General features: G+C 38.0%; 1 protein-coding gene across 1 annotated transcript; it reads left to right on the forward strand.

The window, feature by feature from the left end:
- The first annotated feature begins 1,053 nt into the window (after positions 1–1,053).
- On the forward strand, positions 1,054–14,838 carry SLC17A3 (solute carrier family 17 member 3). The gene is made up of 12 exons (XM_032649247.1): positions 1,054–1,138; positions 4,660–4,871; positions 5,075–5,308; positions 5,390–5,477; positions 8,295–8,381; positions 11,991–12,109; positions 12,233–12,394; positions 12,673–12,799; positions 12,891–13,041; positions 13,335–13,425; positions 14,340–14,476; positions 14,594–14,838. The coding sequence occupies exons 1-11, from the start codon at positions 1,054–1,056 to the stop codon at positions 14,472–14,474; spliced, it is 1,491 nt and encodes a 496-aa protein (XP_032505138.1). The 3' UTR covers positions 14,475–14,476; positions 14,594–14,838.
- The last annotated feature ends 1,004 nt before the right edge of the window (positions 14,839–15,842 follow it).

Consider the following 15,842-nt stretch of genomic DNA (forward strand, 5'->3'; position numbering starts at 1 on the left):
ACTGAGCACATTATGCTGAATCAGATAAGCCAGACAGAGACAGACAAATACAGCATGATATCACTTATACATGGAATCTTTAAAATCAAACATGTAAAAAAGCCACAGAGAGTAAAACAGTGGTTACCAGGGGATGGAGGGTAGGGAGTAACATTGATGGTATTTAAGGGTACAAATTTGTACCAAGTACTAAAATAGCCATAGAGATTTAATGTACAGTTTATTGAACATAGGTAATAATATTGCACTAAGTATATAATGTGATAAATATCATCACAACGGCAACCATTTTACAATATATAAATGTATCAAAGTAACACGGGATGTACACCTTAAATTTACACATTACATGTCAAATTTATCCAATTAAAACTTGTATCATCTCATTATACAAATTTGGTCTCCAATTATTGATGACACACGTTAGCGACACTCACAGTGGGTCAGACGGGGAAGCAGTGTGGGAGTTATCAGGGGTACCAGAAGCCAGGTTCTCAGGTGCAGTAGAGGAGGCCAGAAGGAGACAGCTCCGCGGTGACCCACATCTGTAGTAGCTCCAACAACGATGGCAATAAACCACATAGCAACCACTTGCTGAGCGCCAGGCACGTGCAGCCTATTGAATCCTTACAGTCCTTGATGAAGGTGCTGCTGCCTCGCTGTTGTTGTCATTGTTCTTGTTAACAGCAGATGGGAAACTAAAACACACAAATTTGCTCCTGGTAGCACTCAGCACGTTAGGTAAATCACAAGCCTGGATTTGAACTTAGAAATGCCTAGCTCCAAATCCAGCGCCCTTAAATCGGCACACAGTGAGTACTCCAGATCCTACCTAATAAACAGTTCCACGCCTTAGACGCAGTACACCTGTTGTATTGAGCCAGGACTAGGTAATGATCCTGCTTATACCCCATGCAGATGGAACGGCCCAGCTTCTGTTTGCCTGTTGCCCACTTTTTAAATGTTTCCAAGAAGTCTCATTTCTCGTGGCTGACACCTTGGATAACATATCACCCTGTAGGTGAAAAACAGTCATCAGGAGAGAAGAACGCAATGGCCACCATGACAGAATTGAGTCCCACGGCAGGGAAGTACTCCCAAGATGTACAAGGGGATGAGAAGCTCAGTCCTGGGAAAGGTAAACTCAACCTTGACTATGTGGTTTTAGGATTTTATGGTGGATTTTTACAATATCGTAATACAAAGAAATGAATTCATGTCTTTTAAGGTGTTTAATTGTTTTTTAAAAATCAAGTACTATTAATGTACATTTCTAAAAAAGTATTTTATTTTTGATGATTACCTCCTAATCTTAGTCCATATGCACTTGCGTTCTTGATAAATGCTACTAAATCGTCTACACATAGTATTGTGTATTCTGCTTGTTATTGCATGTAATATTGTAAGCATAATTGTATTGCTTAAGTAAAGTATAAAAAATTATTTACAGAAACCTCAAAAAATCAAGATATGAAAAAAGATGTTACTAAGCTTAATGTAACCACTGTAATTTGTTTTTATTGCCTTCGTTTACATGTATATTTTATATAGTTCTGTGCTGTATATATTATGTTGTATGTTTTGGACCACACATACTTTTCAATTTGCTTTACAATACAATCATTATTCTTAAAGGATACATATTATTATTCCAATATATCCAATAGATAAAGTATTATTTACCTGAAAAATCCCTGTGGTTGGATATTTAAGTTGTGGAGTTTTGGGGGTTTTTGCTTACCTATCATACAGATAGATTAATTGATAGATATAGTTATATAGATATAACATATTGTATATGTTATTATATAACATATCTATCTATATATCTCATGATATCCTGTAACATAACACTTGTCTACAGTTGGCATTATTACTTCCTCAGGGCTTTTTCCTAAGAAAAATAAAAATTTTAAGCAATGGTTATAAATACTTCATTTCCATTGGCCACTAAAGAGACCTTAGTTTTTAATCTGAAAAATAGTGTGACCACATAGAGAATTTTGAGCAGAAAATGGCGTGATCAAATTTATGGTATGACTAGAGCACTCCAAATGCTGTAATGAGAGTAGACTGGAAGCAGGAAGTCAAGTTGAAGGCTATTGCAAAAATCTAGGCAAGAGATGTTGGTAGCTAGAACCACATGGAAGAGGCTTTAAACAAAAAGATAGCAGTGGCCCTGGTGAGAAGTGGTTGAATTCTACGTACATTTTGAATGAAAGAAAGAAAGAAAGCAGTATGTTCTAGATAGACTGGATGTAGGCTGTGAAAGAAAGAAATCAAGGATAAATTGCAGTGTTTGCAAGGACAGAATTTCTATCACCTGAGTTGGGAAGGAATTTGGGTGGAGCAAGATTGGGAGGGGGAACTTAGGAGTTTAGTTTTGGATCTATTAAGTTTGATTTGTCGATTCGTTGATCAATTGATTTTTAGTAGAGCAAAAAATGATGCATCTTAAATCAATGATAACTTCAATTTGACAAAAGGCAGTATTATTGTATTATATACTGAGTTTTAAAATTTTAAGACATGAGATGTTGTACCAACATTATTTTTCATATATTTTAACTAGACACGGGAAACAAATAAGTTTTGAGGACACACGTGGTAGCCTGTAGGGAACACTTAATATGCAGCAAGCACCAGACTAAGCCTTTTAAATACAGCCTCTAGTGGATCTTTCAGCAATCTCATGAGGCAGGTGTTCACCCCACCCATTTGTGAGCCATTAGTCTCCTGGTTTGCTGATACTCGTTTTCTGTAGCCTTTGGCCTCTAGGATCCCAAAGCAAGCTGGGGAGATCAGAGGCCAAAGAACTGATAAATTATTAGTTGATTTGATTGACATAGGAAGTCATCACCCAGCTCCAAAAAAGAAAGGAAAACCTTTACAAAGACATTATTTTTTAGCTCCTCGCTCTAATTACAGTACACTTCCAAGTTTCTTCCAAATTCTTCCTTCCCCTCTACATTCACTGCAAAGATTTGTGTTCTACTTAAGGAGAAGAGAGTATGGTCTTGAGGGAAAGGCTCTTTTGTAAACCTCAAGGCACCTCTCTTCTTGAAGCTTTGAAGACTTCTTGGTGATGCATGGTGTTGTTGTCCTCTCCTACACCATACACCCATACAAACCCCACAGATGACTGCACTTGGGTCGTGGCAAAGGTATTCTCATGGAATCATCTGTGACAAAATAAAAGCCACTGTACACAAGCAGTGCAGTGGTTACAAGCATAGACACTTGAGCTATACGATTAGCTGACCGCTCTGCACCTGTAAAGTTGGAATAGTGGTAGCTGCTTCACAGGGTTATTGTGAGGATTAAATGAGTTAATGCTCAGCCATCGTGTTACATAACCTATCAGAAACATCTGACACAGCTACTCACTCCCTCCTCCCCGTAGCCATTTTCCCCTTGGCTTCCAGGACACCACACTTTCCTGGTTTTCTTCCTACCCCACTGACCATTCCTTTTCAGTTTCCATTGACAGTTTCTTCCCATTTATCCAACCTCTAAGCATTGGAGAGCCCTAGAGTCAGTCCTTGATTATCGTCCCTATTTATTCTCATTTCCTAAATACCATGGCTTCAAGTATCATCTTGAAGGTTATTAACTCCCAATGTTTTGCCTCAGCCTCTATTCTAAACTCTAGAGTTTTATATGCAACAATATTCTCAACATCTCTTGGGTGCTTAAAAGGCATCTTTGTCTTAACTGTCCAATAATAAGCTCTTTATCATCCCACTGCCCCCAAACCTGCTTTTTCTGCAGAACTCTCTTCCTCATTGAACAGCAACACCATTCTTCCAGCTGTTTAGAACAAGAACCTCTCTAATGCCCTTCCCTCACCCATCTGTAAAATTGAAACCAAGATTCAGTTATTCCCCTACTGCAATCTATCTGGGATCTTATCACATCTTAGTTCCTCTACTGCTACTACCCTAGTTCACGGTTCTTCACTTCTTTTCTGGATTGTTGCAATAGTTTCTTCCTGGCAATAGCCGTCTTTCCTGGAAGTACAAAAACAGATTATTTTAATTTTGTGCTCATTTCTTTTTCTGTTATTTTTTCACTTTCACTGTATTTTTTCGTAGTTTGTCAGTGTCAATTTTTCTCTAATGAGAAAATCTTTCTAGAGGTTTAATTTCAAAATTTAAATGAAAGTTTGCCCTCACTGACTGAGACATATGAGAAGAATAATAAATCTATACCAAAGAACAACTCCTTCAATGTTTAAAATTTACATTATATATGTATATAATATAGTACATATAAATTATATAATTTAAATATGTATACTATACATATTTCATTTATACGTATATATTTACTTTTAATATATATATTCTATATATCCATATCTATATATATTTAAATATGAGTAATTTCATCAACCATAGAATACAGTAACCTAGGAATGGGAGAGACAAAATTGCAGGAAGAACAGAACACCTCAGAGCAAGTCAGGGTCTATAAACCTGTGGTATAAAACACCCTTTGACTCAACTCAGTCATTTTCTGCTTTTGTAATCTTTCTTTCCCAAAGCTGATAGAAGTGCCATTTAAATCATCAGGTGATACCTTTCTGTATTATAACTTGTGAAAAATACATGATGGTTCAATAAAGAAAGCACTAATATAATGTCATAATATTTCCAGCTCCAAGCTTATGTCCCACTCGCTATGGAATAGCCTTCATCACACATCTCTGCAACTTCATAATAGTGGCACAAAATATTATCATGAACATCACCATGGTAACCATGGCCAACAGCACAAACCATCAGTCCCAGTTTAACAGCTCCACTGAGGGGCTGCCTGTTGACTCATTTGATGACCCAAATAATTCCCCAAAAAGTCTTCCTGCGGGGGTAAGCAATGCAAGATTTAAGTTGTGTTCTTATTTTTGCTATTTGTTTGTTTGAATATTTATTTTTTCTAGAGTTTATATGTTAAGAAGTTTTAATTGAGGAAATAGTGATTTGAAAGCAAGTGGAAGATCTAAAGAGGCTTCTTAAGTTATGCAACAGCCTTCCTGTAAATGGCTTGCCAAAGCAATCTCTGTTTCTTTAAGGCCCCTGTGTATGATTGGAGCCCTCAAATCCAGGGCATCATCTTTAGTTCTATCAACTGTGGCGTGATCCTGACACTGGCTCCCAGCGGATACCTGGCTGGAAGAGTAGGAACAAAGCGAATGGTTGGTGCTGCTCTGCTTGGATCCTCATTTCTCATTCTCTTCACCCCTCTGGCAGCTGACCTTGGCCTAGGTTTCCTCATTGCAACTCGAACACTTCAGGGCGTGAGCCTGGTACCCAGATATTTTATAAATATGCGCTGGCTATGAATTTCTCTATGGGACCACATATCAAGAACTCTATTTTTATTTCAGGGGTTAGGATATGGGGGTCAGTTTGCACTCTGGGAAAGATGGAGTCCTCCAAATGAACGAAGCCGACTCTGCAGCATTGCTTTCTCAGGTAAAGACATATAACGGAAATGAGTCCACTACAATCCAACATTCTTTCACTGAGTTCTTCAACTTTTTTTATTGAAAGGTTCTTTGCCTTCTGCTCAATGTCAATCAAGTATTTATAAACTAGGGGGATGGGTCCTTTGTGACATGACTTTTAGTTATTTTCCCCAAGTTGTCATTTGTCATTTGACTTTGCTTATAATGCCTTTTGCCATTTTTTAAAAATACATTTTTATGTAGTCAAATTGATCATTCTTTTCTTTTATGGTTTCTGGGTTTGAGTCATAGTTAGAAATGTTACAAAAGCATCCAACCTGGCTTTTAATGAATATGTATGGTTTCATTTTTTATATTTAAATTTTTGACATATTGGAGTTTATACTAGTGTTCAGTGTGAGGCATGAATCCAACTTAATTTTCTTTGGAATTGCTCTCAGTTGTCCTGAGAACTGCTTTCTGATAATGATCTGTCTGCACAGTGTACTTGGAATGAATATTCTGGAGGAAGAAAGCTTCAGTTACATTGAGTCAACATGAAAAATGGAAAGAGTAGGGCTAACAAACTGGAAATTGCCAAAGTATGGGTGCTGGGTAAGGAGAGAAGGGTAGGAGAGCCAGGGATTCTTCAAGTCCAGAAAACGAGTCACGCGCACACACATACACACCCTGCCTGACCTTATGCCTCTCTAGAGCCCTTCACAACCCTGGAGGATTAGTCTTTGTCATCTGAGCTCATATCCACTGATAGGGGAATGCAGGCTCCAGTTTGGACTAAGGAAACTCACTTTGGTTATCACAGCTGACTAAGGGATATCCTCAAATATAAATAAGGATTGGCTGGGCTTCCCTGGTGGCACAGTGGTTGAGAGTCTGCCGGCTGATGCAGGGGACACGGGTTCGTACCCCGGTCCAGGAAGATCCCACATGCCGTGGAGCGGCTGGGCCCGTGAGCCATGGACGCTGAGGCTGGGCATCCGGAGCCTGTGCTCCGCAATGGGAGAGGTCACAGCAGTGAGAGGCCCGTGTACCGCAAAAAAAAAAAAAAAAAAGGATTGGCTTTCCCAAATCCTCAAACATTTGAAGGAAATCAAGAGCATGAAAGAGAGAAACCAAACTCAAAAACTGCAAGAACTGGGGCTTCCCTGGTGGCGCAGTGGTTGAGAGTCCGCCTGCCGATGCAGGGGACACGAGTTCGTGCCCCGGTCCGGGAAGATCTCACATGCTGCAGAGCGGTTAGGCCCGTGAGCCATGGCCAATGAGCCTGTGCGTAAAACTGCAAGAACTAACCCAAATGAAAAAGAAATTAATAAAGGAATTGAAAGAAGATTTTAAATAATTAACAAATAACATCAGAGAGATCCACGGGAATATGTGTAGATGATATTCATTTTAAAAGAACATACTGCTATAAAAAACAGTTGTTGCTGAGACTTCCCTGGTGGCACAGTGGTTAAGAATCCACCTGCCAATGCAGGGGACATGGGTCCAAGCCCTGGTCTGATTTTTTTTTTTAACTGTGAGATCAGGAAAGCCCTTTTAAGCAAAGGAGTAAATCTAGAAGTCATTACAGAGGAAACTTACAGATCTGACCCCATGAAAACTCACAACTGCTAGGTTACAAAAGACACCATAAACAAAGTTTAAATCGGGAGAATAGAATTGCAGCCAGCATGACAGACAGAGGGTTATTATTCACAACACATAAAGATTCTATAAATTGAGACAAAGTTAAGCAAGTGAAAGAAACAAAAAAAAAGATTATGAACAGTTCAAAAATGAAAAAAATGTTCAACTTCACTATAAAAAGAAAAACTTATATACTGTTTTGCATTCATATTTGGAAAACTAGGAGCTTTGAGGATGTCCAATGTTGTCAAGAGATGAGGAAAACAATCTTTGTTGGCAGTTTAATTTAGTATGGGCTTTTAGCAGGATACTTCAGCAGTTCTGTCAAAAAATGCACATTCTTTAGTTTAGCAAGTGTACCTCTGACATTTTACTGTACAGAAATAAATTATGTTTAAGTTCAGAAGTGAAAATTAAGTTTATGTTCATAAGTAACAACTAGGTAGCATCTGCAGTGACATGGAAATATTTACAAGCCCAATTGTTAAATAAAAAATAAATGTCACAGGACAATAGGTACATTATGGTCCTGCTTATTTAAAATTAATAATAACTCACATACATATATATAAAAGTTGACAAGTTCATGTTAATGTTCGTCTGGAAAATTTAAAAAAAACATAATGGTCTAGTTTTGAAGAAGTTGTAAAAGGGACATGTGCCTCACTATATATGAGAATACTTGGTAAAGCCATGGAAATTAAAACAGTGCTATTAGCACATTAATAGACAAATCTATCTAACTTTCTGTCTACGTATTACATAAATGCATTTACCAAGAGATGCATGTATGTATAGATATATGCAGAGAGGAAAATGTATGCAATTATACATCATATAATAAATTGTAGCTGTTGGTTAACATTCGAGTGGGGATGGATTGGGGGGCATGTGAGGGGAACCTTGGTTCTTTGCAGTAATTTACTTTTACAATAGCATATGTTATATGAATTGTATAATTAAAAATTAAAATGGCATAAAAGGAAGCATGGTTGTCATCTGCAACGTTACTAGGGAACTGCCAGAAAAATGGGTCCTCAGGAGAACATATGAACTCAATCACAAGTTTGAAGTTCATATATTCTACTATGCTTATCTCTTTATGGTGATACTGCTCTGTAACATGTCATCTGTCATTCTGTAGGCATCTATCAGGTGGCAGTCCAGAGCCCCACAGCTTATTCTCTCTTTGCAGGAATGATGCTGGGAAGCTGCATTGCCATCCTCCTGGGTGGCAACATCTGTCAAGACCTTGGGTGGCCTTTTGTCTTCTATATCTTTGGTAAGCTGCTGTCTCCCCACCCCTAGGTTTTCATATTCAGGGAGATTCTTCTGAGCGTCTATCTGTGTGTACATTTCTGGAGGAAATGAATCGAGACAGAAAGATCCTAGTAAAAGAAAATGTCTTAATATAATAGTAGGGAAGAATTAACTTATACCATCAAAGGATTTGGAAGTCCTCCTGCCTATGATGCTGTTAACATGCCATGATGCATTATTAACACCAAGTGATTGGGCAAAATCTGCTGCCCTAGCAGGCAGTAGGGGACAGACTTGCAGAGTGGTGGTTTGTGAGAGACAGAAGTATCAGAGTTGAGGAGATGGAGGTAAGAGCCCTGAGAAAGTAAGGCAGGTAGAGCTCACAGGAGAGAGTGCCTAACAGGAGACAACTGCACACAGAGAAAACCCTGGCTATCTGCAGAGTCCCCCTTGATACTCACCAGAGCACTGATTAGAATACCTGTGTGGAGACATCATCTGAGGCCGGTGGGGGGCGGGGGTGTGTGTGTGCCAGAAATCATTGGAAAAATTTAAAGAATAGTGTCCAGTACTTCTAGAGAATCAGGGATAGTGCCTGTTTCCACAAGACAGAACGAAAAGCTGTATAATTCTTGGGCCATTGGGCGGAATCCTAATAAATGTCTTTCCTCAATAGTGAGAAATAATTAGCTCTAGAGGACACACTGTTGTGGATCCCTCTAACAAATGATGATGACCAGACCCAAAGGGTCAGTGTTTCCGTGTAATTTAACTGTACCCCAAACAAAGCTCAAAAACACTTATAGGAATACAAAAATATTCAGCACCCAACAAGATATAATTCGTAATGTCTGGCTCAAGGCATAGGCTACCAGGTATGGACAAAGGCAGGAAAACACAATCCATAATAGGGAGAATAATCAATCAATCAAAACCAACCCAGAACCGACACAAATGTTAGAATTAGCACACAAGGATAGTTGCTATAACTATAACTTTATTTGTTCAAAATTTAAGTAGAAACATGCAAAATATATTTTTAAAGACCCTAAATCAAACTTCTAGAGATAAAAACTACAATATAAGGATTGAATTAATGACAGATGATACAACAGAAGAAAAGATTAATGAAATTAAAAGTAGCAATAGAAACCATCCAGAATGACCTACACAGAGAAAAAAGTAATAATAAAATGAGAACATAAGTAAGGTGTGTAGTACCCAAAGGAGAGGAGTGGGATGGGGGAGCAGAAAGAAACCTTTGAAGAAATGATGGCTGAAAGTTTTCCAAGTTTGTTGGAAACTAAACTCACAGATCCAAAAAAGTCAATGAATCTCAAGCACAGGAAATATGAAGAAACCTGTACCAAGTTATACCATAATAAAATGGCTCAAAACCAGTGATAAAGATGAAATCTTAAAAGCAGTCAAAGTTTAAAATTAGAGAAGAACAAAGATATGATGACTGCAGCTTTCCCATCAGAAGCAATAAAAGCAAGAAGGCAGTGGAACAACATCTTTCAAATACTGCAAGAAAAAAGAAAATAAATCTGTTAACATAGAATTCTAGAGACAAAAAAAACTTTTCAAAAACAAAGGCAAAATAAGGACATTTTTAGACATACAAAAGTTGAAAGAATCAGAAATTTAAATTAAAGAGAACTACCATTTTCAATAGCATCAAAAAATATGTAACAGTGCTAAATCTGACAAAAGATGTGAAACATGCACTGAAAACTAAATTATCATGAAAATAAAAAGATCCTAGAATAACCAATTTTGGAAATTAATGACAAAGTTGTAAGACTAACACAGCCTGATGTCAAGGTATATTATAAAATTACAGTCATAAAGACATTGTGGTATTGGCATAGAGACAAACAGATCACTGAAACAGAATACAGTCATAAATAGACTTACACATTAATGATAAACTGATTTTTGACAAAGATGCAAAAACAATTCAATGGAGAAAGGATAGTCTTTTTAACAGGTGGTGCTCAAAAAAAAAAAGAAAAGAATTTTGATCCATATCTTGCACTCTATACAAAAACTCAAAATGAATGTTGGATGTAATTGTAAGATCTGAAATTATCATTCTTTTAAAAGAAAACATATGAGAAAATCTTTGCTCTTTATTTAGGCAAAGATTTCTTAGCTATGACACCAAAGGTTTGATCCATAAAATAACAAGCTGATAGATTGGATTTCATCAAAATTTAAAACTTTTGCTCTTCAAAAGGCATTATTAGAATAATAAAGAGACAAGTTGAGACGGAGAGAAAATACTTGCAAAACACATATACAATAAGGACTTTTATCCAGAATGTGTAAATAATTCTCAAAACCCAACTTAAAAATGGGCAAAGACACCTCACTAAAGAGGATAGGGAGAGGGAAAATAAGTATGTGAAAAGGTGGTCAACTCAGCATCCTTAGTCATTAGGGAAATGCAAATAAAAACAATGAGCTACCTCTGCACACCTATTAGAATGGCTAATTGTGACATAATAAGAAATATATAGATATGGTTTCTGCCACCAGTTCCTGACACAGAGCTAAAACTCTTGTAATTTCATGGTGAGTGGTCGGGATGATAGGAGCATCTAAGCAGAGTTCCTAAATCCCTTGGGATTTCTTGAGTTATAGGAAAATCTTTTGTCTAATCAGGTGACTCTTGGTATCCTCCTGGATAGCTTCAGGCTAGAGGCCACCAGAAAGACCAAGCGGTGATTAGAAGCTTGGAACTTTTAGCCCCACCCTCCATCCTCCCAGGAGGAGAGGGTGCATCAGATTGTGTTAATAATCAATTATGCCGACATGATACAGCCTCCATAAAAATCCCTAAACTATGGGGTTCTAAGAGCCTCCAGGTTGGTGAACACATCCACGTGCTGGGACGGTAGCATATCCCCAGCTCCACAGGGTCAGAAACTCCTGCACTCAGGACGGTTCCAGACTTCACCCTATGTATCTCTTCATCTGGGTGTTCCTCAGTATCCTTTATCATATTTTTTATAATAAACCAGTAAACATAAATGAATATTTCCCTGACTTTTGTGAGCTGTTCCAGCAAATTATCAGACTAAGAGGGAGTTGTGGGAACCTCTGAATTTGTAGTAAAGTTGAACAGAAGTGTGGGTAATTTGAGGACTCACTACTTGCAATTAGTATCTGAAGTAGGGGGGCAGCCTGTGTGACTGAGCCCTTACTCTGTAGGGTCTGTGCTAAGGCCAGATAGTGTCAGAACTGAGCTAAACTGTAGGATGCCAGGTTGGTGTCTGTAGAGAATTAGAGAATTTCTTAGTGTGAAAACCCCACACATTTGATGTCAGAAGGGTTGTGAGCAGAGAAATCGTTTTCCTTTATTAGTATTAAAAAGGTTGGGAAAAAAAGAAAAAGGTTGAGCTGTCAAGTGTAGTCCCATTCCTAGGGTCTGTGATTTTTGTGTACACAAATAATCAAGAAATATAAAGGAATGGGTTCTAGAAACCTGTGATATTCATGTGAATATTTTGAGAAATGGGAAGAAGATATTAAGAGCAAGAGCTTTTCCCAGGAACCACACCAGAAAATAACACAATGTAAAAAAATTCACACAGAAGTTTACCAATTTTACCTCTGCTGGCAGGAGGTGTTGGCTGTGTCTCCTGCCTTCTCTGGTTTGTTTTGATTTATGATGACCCTGTCACTCACCCATGGATAAACATCACAGAAAAAGAATACATCATATCCTCCTTGGCCCAACAGGTACACATTAAAACTCTGACCTTCTCCAGAGATCTTGTATCAGCATCTGGATTTATCAGGGTGACTAAGAACGTGTGAGCATGTCTCAGATCTTACTATTCTAATCAGTAAATTTGTTTTCAGGTCAGCTCTTCTAAGCAGCCTCTTCCCATCAAAGCTATGGTCAGATCTCTACCCCTCCGGTCCTTGTGTTTTTGCTCTTTCAGCCATCAATGGTTAATTAACATAATGGTTGTATACACACCAACTTACATCAGCTCTGTGTTCAATGTTGATATCAGAGATGTGAGTATATTTCCCTCCACCCATTTCTCCTGTTTGCATGACTCTCGAATTACTCTGCCTTCACAAATCATCCCATCTAGAAAAACTTATCTTTTATTACCAAGAGATAATGTAACAGTCATGTGAGTAGCTTTTCTGAGGGTATGATGGAAGAAGCTACTGATTTTCTTAGGAAAGTATGATTTCAGAGTTGTCGGTATGATTATTAGTGCTTTATCAATACAAGGTGTGATCTCACAGCCTTTATTATGATGGTTTACTCAAGATTTTCCCCTCAGAGTGGCTTCCTGTCTGCCCTTCCTTTTATTTGTGCCCAGGTCGTTGGCATCCTGGGAGGTTACCTGGCAGATTTCCTTCTGACCAAGAATTTTAGACTTGTTACAGTGAGGAAAATTGCCACAGTTCTAGCTAAGAATAGGACCAAAAGCTCTGATAATTCATAAGGCATACAACAGCCAAAGATGTATCTTGGTTAATTCATCTGTTCTTCGTTCCATAGGAAGTCTCTCTTCTTCAGCATCCCTTGTGGTCCTGCCATACGTTGCCTCCAGCTATATCACAGCAGCGAGCCTTCGGACGCTCTCCTGTGGACCAAGCTTGTTTAGTCAGCCAGGGATCTATATCAATGCCTTAGATATTGCTCCAAGGTAGGACTATAATTTCCACTCTCATTTTCATATTTCCTGAAAAAGATTTAGCCTGCAGCCTTCCAGGAGCCCCAAACTTTGTGAAATTATAAATCATGGGTAAGGACCACTGATAGCCTGTGGCCATTTTTTCAAGTATGTGGGAGGAGGGTGTTGTTGATTTGTCTCAGTACCTTTCATTGCATATACACAGAGAGAGTCCTTTTTGACATAATTACTATATGATGGATTCATATGCTAAGCAGGGCTGAAGTGTCTATGGATCTAGCCTGGAACATTCCGGTCACCCACAGGCATTCCAGCTTTCTCATGGGAGCCTCGAGAGGGTTTGCACAGATATCTGCTATCCTGGCACCCACTGTCAGTGGATTTCTTCTCAGTCAGGTAAAGTTTTCTTGTTAAGGATTCTTAAAACACTCTGCTGAATCCATTCATAAAGGTAATAGCATAAAAAAATGTTTTCACATTTTGGATAATAAAATTAAATTGTGGGTAACTTTGTCATGAAGATCAACTTGGCAAAGAAAAATATAAAAGGATTTCCTTCATGACCTCAATCTTTACTTATTCTGAAACCAAAGCACTCACTAGTGATCCACTGGTAATATCCAGTATTTGAAATTACACAGCCACATAGATGTCCTGTGAGAAGATGATGAATCCACGCATCTATGCAACTTGCCATTACTTCTGCAACACTTTGAAATTTTCATTTGCATAACCATGCAAAAGCAAAGAGATAATAAAATCAAATATGTTTAAGTGCCTGATACATGCAGGTATTATTACAGGTATTTCATATGCAGTGATCTCATTTAATTATTGATTCTCCCACCAATTATAAAAATGAAACATTATTGTCCTCATTTCCTGATGATTAAAATCTGATAGAATATGTCTTTCCACTAAGAGGGTGTAGAACTGGAATTCTCCTAACTTAGACCTGTCTAGCTCCAAAGCCCACAATCTTCTTCTTGCAAGATTCTTCTTGCACTGCAAGAAGAAATATTATTAGCATATATACAGTCATGATTCGCACAAAAGAGAAAATGTATGGCACTTTGATAAATAGGGACAAATACAATTCTGGAGGTTAATTGCAACGGTCCTTAAGTCCATTTTATAAAGAACGTTCTGAATCCATTTTGAAATTCTTTCCATCAAACTATTAAGCTGTGTTCAGGAAATGAATTTCTATGTGAACACCCACTGGTGAATATTGTCTTCTAAACTATTAATGAGTTTCATAGAAAAAGGGATGAAAGGGGTAATATTTACTTGAAGTTTTGTCTCCTCAGGACCCTGAATTTGGGTGGAGGAATGTCTTCTCCTTGTCATTTGCCATTAACACATTAGGACTGATCCTCTACCTTATATTTGGAAAAGCAGATGTCCAAGACTGGGCTAAAGAGAGGAAACTCACTCCTTTATGAAGGTAAAGAAAAATTATTTCATCTATGGTTATAACCAGAGAAGCACTATTTAATTTTTTTAATTTTTATTTTATATTGGAGTATTAAATTTTTAATTCTATGCCATTTTTCCTTCTTAGTTACCCCACCTTGGATGGAAAATCATTAGGCACCTTATTTCATAAACGAGAAGCCTTCAGTGATGAAAATACCAACAGAAAAAGTTTTCTTTGCTGTAGCTCTTTTCAAATCTGAGATCAGTTCTTTATTTTACTCAGATTTCATTTTGAGAAAAATATAAGATGAATGAAAATTCAAATAAAATGATAGCCAAGAACATGCCATCTTCATAGAGTTAACAAGGAATCCAGAGGAGCTGCTCTATGGGAGCCAGCAGGCTAGATTCACAGTTTTTGAATCTCTAAACAGGAAACTATGTTTTGAAACTCTTAATCGAGGGCAGTAACCTCCCTAGGGCAATGATTCCTCCTACATGTGAAAATGAATATTAATTTATATATTTGTTGGGCTGGATATTGTCCATGTGTTTCTCCCTTTGTGTGCTCCACTCTCCTGCATCCTGCTCGGGCCCCAGGAGGCTGACCTGAGTGGTTTGCATCCCACACTTTCTTGTCCACTGCCTCCTGCTGGATTTTCAGTGGAGGCAGGAGAGTGAGGATAGGGAGTATTTATCTCTAAAGTTCCTCCTCGTGGGGACTGCAGGTGGCTGATCCTTCCTGTATAGTTCACAGCTCCTAGCAGACAGCCCTCTCCACATAGTCTGGTAATTTCTCTCTTCCCATGTCCCATCAAACCTTTTTTGGCCTTTATGTTGCAAGTTCTGGGATTCTCAAGAGTTATCTTGTGGTTTCCTTCCCACCTTCCCAATCCTGTGTAAATTGTCTCATTTAATACTGTCTTCAAATTACCCAGTGTGAGTCTCTTATGTTTCTCCTTCTAGGATCCAACTAATTTCAGTAGTTAAGTCATATATAAAGCTCAAAACATGAAATGGTTCAGTATTTCTTTAAATTATAATTTGTAGGTGTCAGTAGAAAGCAACCTACTTTCCCTGTTTTATAAAGAGGGGCCAAAACTATGTTCTAGGTTGCTCCCCATGGTGATCTCTACTGTGTTGAATAGAGATTACAGCCATCAAGTTATTTTGTATAGAAGTGATGTGATGGACGCTAGTTCTGAGTGTAAAATTAGGGCAAGGATATAGAAGGTCAAATTTGAATAAGCAACAACAATTACTGAGATTTTGCATAGTCTAGAATCTAGGCCCTTGGAACACTAGAGTAAATTAGACACAGTCACTATTGTCCATTCAGATGTGGAAGACACACATAATAATACATGGCAAGTGCATTGCCTTAGGTACAATAG

The sequence above is a fragment of the Phocoena sinus genome, chromosome 11 (genome assembly GCF_008692025.1).
Source record: "Phocoena sinus isolate mPhoSin1 chromosome 11, mPhoSin1.pri, whole genome shotgun sequence".
In the NCBI taxonomy this organism is placed as follows: Eukaryota; Metazoa; Chordata; class Mammalia; order Artiodactyla; family Phocoenidae; genus Phocoena; species Phocoena sinus.